The following is a 15,076-nucleotide window of genomic DNA, read 5'->3' as shown; positions in this document are numbered from 1 at the left end:
AAATTTTTGAATCAAGTTTTTATAAGAATTATTTATCTCCAAATTATATTTGATAATAAATAAAAGTATTTAAATTAATATGCAACAACACTATTCCAACAACATCTGTAGGACAATTTTGGTCTTTAGTTTACAAATTATTCAAATTAACGTTAAATAATGTTGTTACAAGTTCAGTAAGGCTTTCTGTTTGTTCTATAGTATTTAATAAGACAAGAAAATAGAAGTTGTTCAAATTCACATTCGATAAACTGTTTGTATAAGTTCTGTACATTTCTTTGATTGTTCTATGGTACTTCCTAAGAAAAGAAAAATGGAACTTTTTAAATTAACATTCAACAATGCTGTTACTTCATGTTTTCTCAGATTTATTGATGTTCTATAGTGTTTCTTAAAAAAAAACTAAACTTCTCAAATCAACGTGGAAAATATTATGCCATCAAGTCCTCTAAGATCTTTTGGTTATCCTTTAGTGATTCGTAAGCAAACAAAACTATTAAAAGTTACATTAAATAATACTTTTGTAGGTTCTGTTAGCCTTTTGATGTTCTGTTCTTTAAAAAAAATAAATAGGAAAACAGGAATAATTCAAATTGACATTTAACCAATTGTAACATCAAGTTCGTTATGTGTCTTTGTTATTCTCTAGTATTTCCTAAGAAGAGATCAATTCTTAACAATTACTAAATAAAGAGAAAAGTAAGTAAAAAGTAATTAACATGCAACAATACCACCATGTTCTGTACGATCTTTAGTTACCATTTAGCATTTTCCATGAAAGCGAAACTACAAATTAATATTCATTAATACCGTTGCACCAAGTTCTGTAAGTCATTTTGCTGTCCTATACTAGATATTTTCGAAAATAAAGAAAATAAGAATTAATGAAAGGAATCTAACAAATTACACAAAATTCTCTGGATTTCTTTGTTGTTCTCTGGTATTTCCTACGCAAAGAAAAATTCTAATTATTTTAATGGTATTCCTACACAATACCATTCCTCCAAGTTTGAAGGCTTTTTGTTGTATTTCCATGAAACGAAAAGAATTGAATTATTCAAATTAACATTTAATAATACTCTTGTATCAGGTCCTGTAAAGGTTATTAATGTACTACAATGTTTTGTAAAAGTGAAACCATTCTAATTAACATGCAATGATATTGAATCAAGTTTCTTGTCCGTTAGCACTTACAAAGAAAACAAATCTATTTAACATTCAATAGTACTGTGTCACGAAGTTTTGTAACTTTATTTGCTGTCCTACAGTATTTTCGAAGGCAAGAAATTATGAGTTATTCCAATAGACAGTCAAGAAATTGTTACATCAGTTCCAGTTAAATTTCTTTGTTGTTCTTTGGTAATTCCTAAAAGAAAAGTTCTAATTATTCTAATTAACATTCTTCAATACCATTCCCCCAAGTTTTAAGACTTTGTTGTATTTCCTAGGGAGAAGTTGAACTGTCAAAATTAATATTCGACGGTACTCTTCCACCAAGTTCCACATGGCTTTTCCTTGTTCTCTTGTATTTGTAAGAAATGAAAATTTTGAACTGTTCAAGTTAGCATTTAACAATGCTACTGCATCAAGTTGTGAGATTTTTTTTTACCCAATAGTGCTTTCGAAGGCAAGAAAATGGAAATTAATCAAATTGGCATTCAACCAATTGTTACACCAAGTTCTATAAATTTATTTGATGTTCTGTGGTAGAGCTACATCCCAAGAAAAAAAAAACTCTATTATATATGCAATAATACTGTTTCACCAAGCTCCATAAATGTGTTGTGTCCTCTCATATTTCTAAAGAAGAAACGAAATCATTTTGATTAGTACTCAACAACTGGGCCGATCAGAACACAAAGGAACACAAAGTTCAATTACCAAAGCGGTAAGAAAAATTAGGGAATTAGGAATTAAGAGTCTTCATCCCGGCGAAATTAAAATACCGCTAATTTTACAGTAATTATGTGATATCTTTAAATAGATAAAAGATAATTGAAATATGGAACAAGAGCGCCCTAGACAATATTATTTTGCGTGAGGTACCGTTATCACAAGTCACCTAGTGGCTTTCCGTTTTCAGCCGTTTAGAAACGCAAAAATAAATGCCGATTTTCAAAATGGCTCGAAATCAAAAGCAGATAAGTGAGTCGTGTGTGGCATGTGTGGTAATGTTAGCCTCTCAAGTATGAGGGATGACATACCTCGACAATCATACTATCAGAGGAAAGGGAAGAAAGAAAGGATTGGGAAAGAGGAAGGAAGCGGTCTGGGACCTGTATGTTACGTACCATCCCGGCATTTGTCTAGTGTGAATGAGGAAAACCTCATTCAGGATGGATAGTCTGCAAAAAAAAAAAATAATAACATTTTTTCGACCGAATTTCCTCACTGGAAATCGAACCCGGGACCGCTCGGGTGAGAAAAAGAGACATAAAGTTTTCACATTGAAGAATTAACACTTTTTTTTTACATTTTTTAATTCTGAAAGGAGCTTGAAATAGAAGAAATACGTCCAAACTGACGAAAACTGGATTTGATTCCCTTTGGTGGCCTTTAGTATTCCCTAATAAAACGAAAACACGAGTTATTCATATTAGTATCCAGTAATACTAGTGCGACAAGTTCTATAGTTTTTTTCTCTCTTGTCATTCAGTGTTCATTTTTCTTTAAAAAAAAAACAGAAAAACAAGAACTACTAAAATTGACACTACTAGAACGATAGAAAAAAAATTTACAGAAATTGTCACAATATACAATCGCTGGATACTGTACTAAATTATCTGTTTGCCTTTTGTCATCTAGAATATTGGTTCTCAACCTTTTTCAGTCTAGCACCCCAATAGGTGAATGCGATTCTCCTGAGCGCCCTCTGTCATCTTGGATAAACCACTGTTGAGAGCCAGAAAAGCTTCGATTCTTAAGATCAGCCTTGAAGAATATTACATAAAGTGAAAGGAAATTTTATTTGTAAAACTTGTCTTACATTAGCTATATTTTCCCTTACACTTTTCCCGTCGAAAAATGGAATTTTTCCATGTATCTTTTTAAAACATAAGCTTACCTTTCTCACATTTCAAAAGTGGGAGACCAAGTAGCGTTTCTTTGACCGACTTTTTTTTTAAGGAATCTAAATGAAAATGAAATCTTCAAGTATTACGTCCCACGTTTACGCCGACTAGGCTAAAGGAGACGGTGGTGATTTAAAAATGACAGAAATGGTGGAATGAATAAAGGAGAAAACGAAAGAACCCCGAGGAAACCCACGTACACGGTGTTTGTCCACCACAAAGTTCACTTGGCGCGAGCTGGAATCGAACAAGGGACCCCATGCACCAGAGGTGAACGCTCTACAACTGAGCTACCGTGGCGCCGCAGGAACAAGGGCGCCGATTTCTCTGTAAATTTGGGGGGACCCATTCAGTTGCGAAGGTATCTATATGAAGATTTTGAGACAAATTGCATTCAAATTATGCCAAATATTGCATGTTCATAAATACAATAGAGGGCCCACATGACCTTTGCGGGGGGGGGGGCACAGGATCGGCGTCCTTGCCCAGGAATCTAAAAGGTCAACCTATTATTATTATTATTATTATTATTATTATTATTATTATTATTATTATTATTATTATTATTATTATTATTATTATTATTATTATTGCATAAAGCCGAACAGATTAAAGATTTGGGTATAGTGTTTGACAGAAACATGAAATTTACCTATCATATAAATGATACAATCCAAGGAACTAGAAGAATAATAGGGTTTATTTTCAAACAATGGTCTGAGTTTAGAAATGCTAGTTCATATGCATATTTATACAAGATGCTAGCAAGATCAAAATTAGAGTTCGTTGTAGTTATTTCGAATAGTATAGGTATAACATTGGCAAACAAAATTGAATCAGTACAAAAATGTTTTATTAGGTTACTCTGCTATAAAATGAATAGAGATTACTACTCACGTAGTTATGAATACTGGTGTCAATTTTGGGGATTGCAGGCACTGAGCGACAGGAGAAAAGTTATTGAAAGAGATTTTATTAAGAAACTACTAGACAATAGCTATCATAGTGAATATTGCTTGCATAATATAGGTATAAGGGTACCAATGTATAATACAAGAAATATGTCAACATTAGTTTCTTTGAATCCGAAATCTGTAATTTTAAGAAGATTGACCAATTCTTTTAATTTAGTTTAATTTATTTTTATCAGTATAAAAGCATGAATTTTACAGCTTGACAAATATTATTTTTACTATTTATGACGACTATTTTGATACTAAAAAAAAGGTATTAATTTGACAAGGAATTATTAATCAGATATTATTTTACTTTATTTTGTCATTATATTTTATTGTTTTAGTATGTAGCTTACCTTGTATGTAATATATGTTTAGCTTGCCTGATAAAGTGCTGTATTTTTGCCGTTAGGCTGTTCATGGCACAGAAATAAATATTATTATTATTATTATTATTATTATTATTATTATTATTATTATTATTATTATTATTATTATTATTATTATTATTATTTGTGACATGTCTTAAACTCTCGATAATTTGCAAAATGCATAATGACTTTCGTCCACAATAGTAAGGAATAAGTCCAAGAGGTTATGAAATCTCAAATGCCCCTTAAATAATCTGTCACTCCCCCAATTGCTTTTTTTTTTTGAAACAAGAACGCCCACTTTGAGAATCACTGATCTAGAATAGGGAGTGTTCAGATTAGTATTGTAACATTGTTCCGTAAATTATTATAATGCGTTTTGTTGTCCTTCAGTCCTTACTAAAGAAAAGAAATGCGGATTTGAAAGACACATTATTGTCCCATGCTATTTCCTAAGAAAAGAGATATATATTATTTCAATTAACATTTAACAGCGCTATTGCCTCAAGCTTTGCAAGGCTCTCTGTTGCCCTCGAATATTTCCTAAGAAAAAGTATTCAACAAGTTACTGTTACACCAAGGTCATGTTTTTCTTATTACTCGCTACTAAAAATACAATTAAAAACTGAGGGCTATTCCAATTAGCATTATATTAATATGTTACTGAGTAAAGCAAAAGAAATTGTTATGTTAAGTACGGTAATTAAAATGCTAACAATTAAAAGGACAAGTGCCATTTATTTGGAGTATTTATTACAACCCTTATTTTAGATGATAATAATATAGAAGCAAATAATACTACAAGATTATGATATAAGACATAAGAAGTATAGTGGTTGGAGTTGTACCAAGGAAATATTGTGTGTGTGTGTGTGTGTGTGTGTGTGTGTGTGTGTGTGTGTGTGTGTGTGTGTGTGTGTGTGTGTGTGTGTGTGTGTGTGTGTGTGTGTGTGTGTGTTTAAATGTTATGTAGTTTTTTTTACGACAATATGTTATGTAAAAGTTTATCAGCACGGTGCATATTTACAAACTTAGGCTTTTTTAAAAATATAACTGTTAGTTTTGGTTGGTTTATCTTAGATGTTTTGGAGTTTATAGTCACCGGATGATGCAGATTGAATACACCAAACTATACTATTAGCGGGTGTAGGTTGAATGATAATTATTGTTTTAAAACGCCAGCTTTTATAATATCACAAAAACTATTTTGGATTTAGAAAGGAACTGTTTATGCTGGGATTTTTTATTATATGGAAAATATTTTTATTACTTTTTTTTAAATAATTACCTTGAAAGTTTTTATTTAATATATTTTGATACTATTACCTTGAATATACTTTGATACCATTACTTTGAAAGATTTTATTTAATATATTTTGATACTATTACCTTGAATATATTTTGATACCATTACTTTGAAAGTTTTTATATAATATATTTTGATACTATTACCTTGAATATACTTTGATACCATTACTTTGAAAGTTTTTTATTTAATATATTATGATACTATTACCTTGAATATACTTTGATATCATTACTTTGAAAGTTTTTATTTAATATATTTTGATACTATTACCTTGAATATACTTTGATACCATTACTTTGAAAGTTTTTATTTAATATATTTTGATACTATTACCTTTAATATACTTTGATACCATTACTTTGAAAGTTTTTATTTAATATATTTTGATACTATTACCTTTAATATACTTTGATAACATTACTTTGAAAATTTTTATTTAATATATTTTGATACTATTACCTTTAATAACTGGGCCGCGGTGGCTCAGTGGTAGAGCGTTCACCTCTGGTGCTTGGGGTCCCGGGTTCGATCCCAGCCCCCGCCAAGTGAACTTTGTGGTGGACAAACACCCTGTGCGTGGGTTTTCTCGGGGTTCTCCCGTTTCCTCCCACTTTCTTCATTCCACCATTTCATTCATTACTCATCCTCACCGTCTCCTTTAGCCTAACCGGCATAACCGTGGGACGTAAAACTCAAAGATATTACCTTTAATATATTTTGATGCCACTGGAAAATCCGTTCGCGTATTAGTTCTTTTGTAACAATGTCATAGGACGTGACATCTGTCATAGGATGTCATAGTGTGACCAGAATTTGAATTAACCAAAAATCTAGGTTAAGACAGCGAGTAGGAAAATGATCTCAATGGAAATTGATGACTTATCATGCTGTCTGTGTTCCTTGTTAACTACTTTTTAAATAATATGTGTATTTATTTTGTAATAAAGAGTACAAAATAAATAATTTTTAATTATCAGTAGAATTAAAATACAAATGTTATTTTAAAAGTAATTAACAAGGAACACAGACAGCATGATAAGTCATCAATTGCCATTGAATTCATTTTTCTAGTCGCTGCCATAACCTAGATTTTTGGGTAATTCAAATTCTGGTTACAATGCAATTTCTATGGATGGCAAAACTGAAAATTCTTCCGATTCATATTTTCGGGTGTAGAATAACATTATCTATTACTGAGGTAAGTTACATTTCATTACCTTTTTTCACTTACGAAAAACTGGCAAAAGAAAAATTGTTAACTTTTGAAAAATATTTAGTAGTCTGCCCCCTTAACCCTGTTAATATAGAGAAAATCGTAGACTCGCAGTAAAATAGCTATTGCCTCAATACTGTTTATTGGAAAGTCATGGTTTATAATTCAGCATGGTCTCTTCAGCATGAAACAAGCTTCCCAGAGGAGCTACCGTATTTTACGGACCATAAGACGCGATTTTTTCTTCAAAACATTGCCTCCAAAATTCAGGTGCGTTTTATACTCAAAATTAATATAAAAATGTCCAGTGTTTGATTTAAAATTTCCGCCAGCCTTTAAGAAAGGCCATATATTCGATGCCGTGGGAAACCTATCTCTATTTGGCAACATTGGATTCAACTGGTAGAAGCAGTGCACCGATGCGACGAACATGAGTTGCTGAGATTCACAAGCTTGCAATAATAGGGAAAATTGGGAGAATGTCGGAGAAATTCTCTCCAGAAATCCCTACCATCAACTTTACCCCCTCTAGAGCGGCCCCGAGTAAAAGCACACAATCCAAATGTACCTCGAAAAATACTATTGGGGATTAAAAAAATGAGTGTATGAAGTTCTGTTTTGATAGACGGAATAGGTATGAGGGGGAAAGGAGGTATACAATACTAACAGGGTTAATGGGTCGCAGGGACTTATTCCATTGTCCACGGCACCTAATTTTTGTGTGTGTGTGTGTGTGTGTGTGTGTGTGTGTGTGTGTGTGTGTGTGTGTGTGTGTGTGTGTGTGTGTGTGTGTGTGTGTGTGTGTGTGTGTGTGTGTGTGTGTGTGTGTGTGTGTATGAACATATCTTTGTTATGCTTATCGAATGGACTAGGTTTAATTCGGATGTCCGAACGACACATTCATATCCGTTGCTTGTAAGTAATACAGTTGTGTTTTATGTTTACAATTGTAGTGCTCTTTTGCCCTCCCCCTTGGGTAAAATGTTCCGAGTGTACCTAAATTTGATCATTATATATCATATTTTTATTATGCATTTTTCCTCAGGGTTTGCTTTTAATTTAAGGTGAGTTTTCAAACGATATCTAAACATAATAGATAGCAAAACGTTTCCCCTTTCTTTCCAACGTATTTTGTTAGGGAGCGACAATATTATCAATAATATAGTCAAAATATACAGATGGATTTCGAAATTTTGTCCAAAAAGAAAGTGAACCAGAACATTGCTCAACATTTTTTTCAAAAGTTGAATTTTACAGATTAATGAATATAATTAGTGTATTTTGGATTGCTAAACACGAAAATGATACTTACAAGTAAACCTTACGTTTGGGTGAATCGAGTTGCTGACTGAGACACATATGAGAAAGCAGTACTAAATGTGGTCAGTATTTCAGTGAAGTTGTAGGTGCGAAGCTCCAGGGGTTTAGGAGATACAGCTACCAGAACATCACATGGAAGTACAGAATAGTCTTCATACAGTTGGAGGTAAAAGCTCTGTAAGACCTCTTGTAACGACAAAAGGTGAATAACAAATATATGGGTACATATTAGGACTAGGGGGAAGTCATATAGTAAGGGTATACCTGACGGCGGCCATCTTGAAATCCGCCATTTTGAATTAAGTTTAAGTTTTTAAAATAGGAATATGGTCATGTGATACATGATTTAAGGCGCAAATTTAATCAGAAGAACAATGGTCACGTTAATTTTGAGTTACGCACAATTGGTAAAACGTTACAGGGAAATTAAATATTGTTGCAGCATATGTATTAGTCCTTTACCCCACCTTGTAAATTTTGTTTTAATGATAATAATTAAATAAAAAGCAGGTGGATAAATATTAGGTCTATGGTAAGAGTTGCCTTGATGGCGGCCATGTTCAAATCCGCCATTTTGAAGCAAACAAAAGTTTTAAACAAAACGCATAACATTGACACCTTATTAATAGCAAATTTTACCATAAATCCAACGGTATAACCATTTTTGCTTTATCATGAACCAGCATTTGTTATCGCATAAACAAGTTGCTAATTTAAGGAAAAATTACCAAAGAGGAATTGAGTCATAATTGAACTTGGGTCTTTCTTCCAGAAAAGTCCTCAATTAGTACAATCAATATGTAGTTCAGAAAAGAGTGCATGACTTGCACAAATGCTCTGCTTACAGTGAGCACACCTGACAAAGGCAATCGAGTTACACTTGACACATCTGTCGTTAACAATTCCGTCAAAGCAGTAGTCGTAAGGAGCGATCCATTTAATTTTGTGCTGGTTAATGATAAAGCAAAAATGGTTATACCGTTGGAGTTATGGTAAAATTTGCTATTAATAAGGTATCACTGTTATGCGTTTTGTTTAAAATTTTTGTCTGTTTCAAAATGGCGGATTTGAACATGGCCGCCATCAAGGCAACTCTTACCATAGACCTAATATTTATCCACCTGCTTTTTATTTAATTATTATCATTAAAACAAAATTTACAAGGTGGGGTAAAGGACTAATACATATGCTGCAACAATATTTAATTTCCCTGTAACTTTTTACCAATTGTGCGTAACTCAAAATTAACGTGACCATTGTTCTTCTGATTAAATTTGCACCTTAAATCATGTATCACATGACCATATTCCTATTTAAAAAACTTAAACTTAATTCAAAATGGCGGATTTCAAGATGGCCGCCGTAAGGTATACACTTACTATATGACTTCGCCCTAGTCCTAGTATATACCCATATATTTGTTATTCACCTTTTGTCGTTACAAGAGGTCTTACAGAGCTTTTACCTCCAACTGTATGAAGATTATTCTGTACTTCCATGTGATGTTCTGGTAGCTATATCTCCTAAACCCCTGGAGCTTCGCACCTACAACTTCACTGAAATACTGACCACATTTAGTACTACTTTCTCATATGTGTCTCAGTCAACAACTCGATTCACCCAAACGTAAGGTTTACTTGTTAGATTAATTGATTAGCTTTTTCTTATTGAGATAATGACACCAATAATCTGTTCTATACTAGGCATATTTGGGGTACTACATTTCTCATAATCTATGAACAATGTTTAATAAAAGTTTTGTATGGTGATTCAAATCACCAAGGAGAACAATCTTACCTATAGATATATATAGATATATACACTATGTGAACAAAAGTATCAGGACACCTGGCTGAAAATGACTTACAATTTCGTGACGCCCTCCATCGGTACTGCTCGAATTCAATAGGGTGTTGGCCCACTCTTAGCCTTGATGACAGCTTTCACTCTTGCAGCCATACTTTCAATCAGGTGCTGGAAGGTTTCTTGGGTAATGGAGAATGGTAGTCCATTCTTCACGAGTGCTGAACTGAGAAGAGGTATCGATGTAGGTCGGTGAGGCCTGGCACGAAGTAGGCGTTCCAAAACATCCCAAAGGTGTTCTATAAGATTCAAATCAGAACTCTGTGCAGCCCAGTCCATTACAGGGATGTTATGGTCGTGCAACTACTCCGCCACAGGCCGTGCAGTATGAACAGTTGCTCGATCGTGTTGAAAGATGCAATCGCCATCCCCGAATTGTTCTTCAACAGTAATAAGAAAGAAGGTGCTTAAAACATCAATGTAGGCCTGCGCTGTGAAAGTGCCACACAAGACAACAAGGGGTGCAAGCCCCCTCCAAGAAAAACACGAACACACCACAACACCACTACCTCCGAATTTTACTATTAGCACTACACACGCTGACAGATGACGTTCACCGGTCATTCGCCATACCCACACCCTGCCATCGGATCGCCATATGGTGTACCGTGATTCGTCACTCCACACAACGCCTTTTCACTGTTCAATCGTCCAATGTTTACACTCCTTACACCAGGCGAGGAGTCGTTTGGCATTTACCTGCATGACGTGTATCTTATGAGCAGCCGCTCGACCATGAAATTCAAATTTTCTCATCTCACGCCCAACTGTCATAGTACTTGGAGTGGATCCTGATGCAGTTTGGAATTCCTATGTGATGTTCTGGATAGATGTCTGCCTATTACACTTTACGACCTTCTTCAACTGACGGCGGTCACTGTCAGTCAACAGACGAGGTCGGCCTGTACGCTTTTGTGTTGTACGTGTCCCTTCACGTTTCCACTTCACTATCACATCAGACACAGTGGACCTAGGGATGTTTAAGAGTGTGGAAATCTCGCGTACAGACTTCTGACATAAGTGACACCCAATCACCTGACCACGTTCGAAGTCCATGAGTTCCGCGGAGCGCCCCATTCTGCTTTCTCACGATGTCTAATGACTACTGAGGTCGTTGATAATGAGTACCTGGCGGTAGGTGGCAGCACAATGCACCTAATATGAAAAACGTATGTTTTTGGAGTGTCTTGATACTTTTGATCACAGTATATATATATATATATATATATATATATATATATATATATATATATATATATATATATATATATATATATATATATATATATGCATGCTAATGTTCATGAATGCAAAAACAATTTCGTACAATTGATCCTATATCCTCACCAGCAATAGTCAAATAACGAAGATCAATGAAGTCAGCAACGTTTCAGAATAAAAGGAGCCACAGCACCACAGAAGACATCATTCTTCAGCAATTGATCGTCATCTTACCACTCTCTAGGACGCTTGGTCTTTGAGAGCTTCCCTTCGCTTTTATGCCTGGTCTCTACAATAACCTCACCAATCTCTAAGTTGTTTGACATTTAAGTTTTTCCCCTCTGTAAATAACTTCAGACAACAACCACGACGACATCGTCAACCATCGCCAGCAATCATCAAACAACGAAGATCAATGAAGTCAGCAACGTTTCAGGATAAAAGGAGCCACAGCACCACAGAAGACATCATTCTTCACCAATTGATCGTCACCTTAACACTCTCTAGGGCGCCTGGTCTTTGAGAGCTTCCCTTCGCTTGGACGCCTGGTCTCTACAATAACCTCTCCAATCTCTAAGTTGTTTAACCTTGAAATTTTATTCCCTTCTGTAAATAACTTCAGACGACAACCACGACGACATCCTCAATCATCGCCAGCAATCGTCAAATAACGAAGATCAATGAAGTCAGCAATGTTTCAGAATAAAAGGTGCCACTGCACCACAGAAGACATCATTCTTCACCAATTGATCGTCACTTTACCACTCTCTAGGGCGCCTGGTCTTTGAGAGCTTCCCTTCGCTTGGATACCTGGTCTCTACAATAACCTCTCCAATCTCTAAGTTGTTTAACCTTGAAGTTTTATTCCCTTCTGTAAATAACTTCAGACGACATCCTCAATCATCGCCAGCAATCGTCAAATAACGAAGATCAATGAAGTCAGCAACGTTTCAGAATAAAAGGAACCACAGCACCACAGAAGACATCATTCTTCACCAATTGATCGTCGCCTTACCACTCTCTAGGACACTGGTCTTTGAGACCTTCCCTTAGCTTGGATGCCTGGTCTTCACAATAACCTCACCAATCTCTAAGTTGTTTGACCTTGAAGTTTTATTCCCTTCTGTTAATAACTCCAGACGACAACCATGACGACATCGTCAACCATCGCCAACAATCGTCAAATAACGAAGATCAATGAAATCAGCAACGTTTCAGGATAAAAGAAGCCACAGCACCACACAAGACATCATTCTTCACCAATTGATCGTCACCTTACCACTCTCTAGGAGACCTGATCTTCTAGAGCTTCTTTCACTTGGACGCCTAGTCCTCACAATGACCTCACCACTCTTTATAGTCCTTGAGTTTTATCCCCCTGTCTAGAACACTCCTTAGTCACAAGAACCTTGAGTCCTATTACCCTAGAACGCTCGGTCTCTGGGTCCCTCCAATCTTGCTGGCAAAACTATAAAATATCTAAAAGAACTTAGTATGAGATTTTAGAGGAATTTTATAATAAAATATGATTGGGAAGGTCCAAAAATTCATGTATACCATTTTTAAACTCTACCATAAAGCGAACTTTACTATATTCAAACCTTAATTTGATTTAATTATTTGGAATGTTATGCTCCTTAAAAAATACATTGGAAAAGTAGTGGACACATGTTTCCATCTTTTGACAATAGTCGAACCTTTACACTCATGTATATATATATATATATATATATATATATATATATATATATATATATATATATGGAATATATTCTGTACTTCAAAAGCGGAATTTTAGATGCTCAAATTGAGGTGTGTATTGTCTAAATACAAGTTTCTGAAACTCTGAGCTAAGCATCCCAAAGCATCCAAACTAATGTTCTTTGAAAATTAATTAGTTACAAATGTTGAAAAGATGTGTTTTTTGATTCACGATTCTCGAGTTTGATTCATTTCATATGGGGTGAGTTTAGTGATATTACTCTTTCCCTCCTTATACAAATCATAAAATACAGTATTTTTTCTTAACAACTTACCTTCATATAACTAGCAAAAGAATTACCGAATCGTAGAGATGCGTTGTAGCCAGTAAATTCTGGTGCTATGTATCTCAGTGAAGGAAAGGCGTCCAGTATAGCTCCTGAATCCAACACTTTCTTCTCATATTCAGCTAATAAATGAAGAATGTTGAGCAATAAAGGATCATCATATTGGAATCTCGTGCTTCCAATCATATACCAAAGAGTATTTATGATTGGAGCGTAGAATGCATGGTCCATAGGAATTCCATCTGCCCCATTCTGTTTGCTTTTCTCCTTTAAATACTGTACAAAATACGAAGCTTCGTGTATAATGGTAGATTCCATGCTGTGTTTCCCGAAACCAAATTCTTTGAGGATTTTTGTTGACAGTTTTCTGTTGCGGGACCATTTCTCTCCTCTTGAAAAGATTAAAGCTGAAATATAAAATTTAAAAAAAAAAATGTTTATTATATTTCGTTAAAAGAGAAAAAAATACTGTGGTGCGATGAATCTGTCCTAGGTAGGGGACATGGTGGCTCAATTGTAGAGAGCTTAGCTCTGGTGCGTGTCGTTCCTGGTTCGATTCCCCAACAAGTAAGTTTGTAGTGGACAATATCGTGTCCGAGGATTTTCTTGGGGTCCTCCCGTTTCCTTCCACATTATTATTCCACCATTTTTTCCATCAACACTTACTTGCCTTAATTATACGTTTCCTTTAGCCTAAAGAGCACAATCGTGGAATGTTAAACTGAAATATTTTATTTATTGTTTTCTGTCGTAGATGTTTTTTCCGTAAAACCGACTTCTTTTGTAAAATTTAAAAATTAATATTGAACGTTGACCACGCAACAGGGACGCCCGAAGAAAATTTGTCTAGGGAGGGACCCTTCTCCATAGTTGCTATATTGTCTGGTATTTAATATACGTGGTTTGCCATATTACGCATACATTTTCGTGAGCCAGAGGGGGCCCGCTCCCCCCCCCCCTTCGGGTGCCCATGCCACTCAACCTATTAAGATGGAACAATTTTGACGTATATCCTATCCAAGTTTTTTCATCATGATACTAGCAACACAACAGTGCAAAATATCATTAATAAGACATAGCCCAAAATTCTAGCTTTTGTTACTATTTTGGAAAAATAAAATACACATAAATTCATAGTTCAGATCCAACTGAACATAATGACATGTTTAAGAGTAAGTTTTCAAGTGTAATTTTCGACAAAATGAAGAAAAATGCATTTTTAAAGCGATAAAAAGTACGTCGATCATTACTAATCCAATACGGCTTTTAATTTCTTGTTTGAATAAACAATTTATTTTTATACATCTTCAGCATATAAAAAGTATACACTACGTAGTAGATTGTACTTATTGCTATTCGATTTCTCCTAAACAGTGACACATAAACTCCCAATAGTGACACATATAATTATAGCGGTTACACACATGCTCCTAGTAGTGACACGTATAATCGAAGCAGTGACACATATAACCCTAGCAGTGACGTACATGCTCCTAAAAGTCACACATATATTCCTAACAGTGACATACAATCCTACCAGTGACACGTAGAGGTACAATCGTAGCAATGACACATATAATCCCAGTAGTGACATACATGCTCCTAAAAGTGGCACGTATATTCCTAGCAGTGACATACAACCCTAGCAGTGACAGGTATAATCGTAGCAGTGACACATATAATCCTAGCAGTGAAACACAACTC

The 15,076-nt window shown here is 34.8% G+C and overlaps 1 protein-coding gene across 1 annotated transcript in view; it reads right to left on the bottom strand.

The window, feature by feature from the left end:
• LOC145661963 (methyl farnesoate epoxidase-like) overlaps positions 1-15,076 on the bottom strand; it is a 43,451-nt gene that overhangs the window by 13,472 nt on the left and 14,903 nt on the right. Inside the window, exon 3 of the mRNA XM_081727311.1 lies at positions 13,361-13,779. Coding sequence (XP_081583437.1) covers positions 13,361-13,779 — 419 coding nt within the window. The remainder of the gene's footprint in view (positions 1-13,360; positions 13,780-15,076) is intronic.

This window comes from Thermobia domestica, chromosome 10 (assembly GCF_964235325.1).
Source record: "Thermobia domestica chromosome 10, izTheDome1.hap1.1, whole genome shotgun sequence".
Classification (NCBI taxonomy): domain Eukaryota; kingdom Metazoa; phylum Arthropoda; class Insecta; order Zygentoma; family Lepismatidae; genus Thermobia; species Thermobia domestica.
This window is presented reverse-complemented; position numbering and strand designations above follow the sequence as displayed.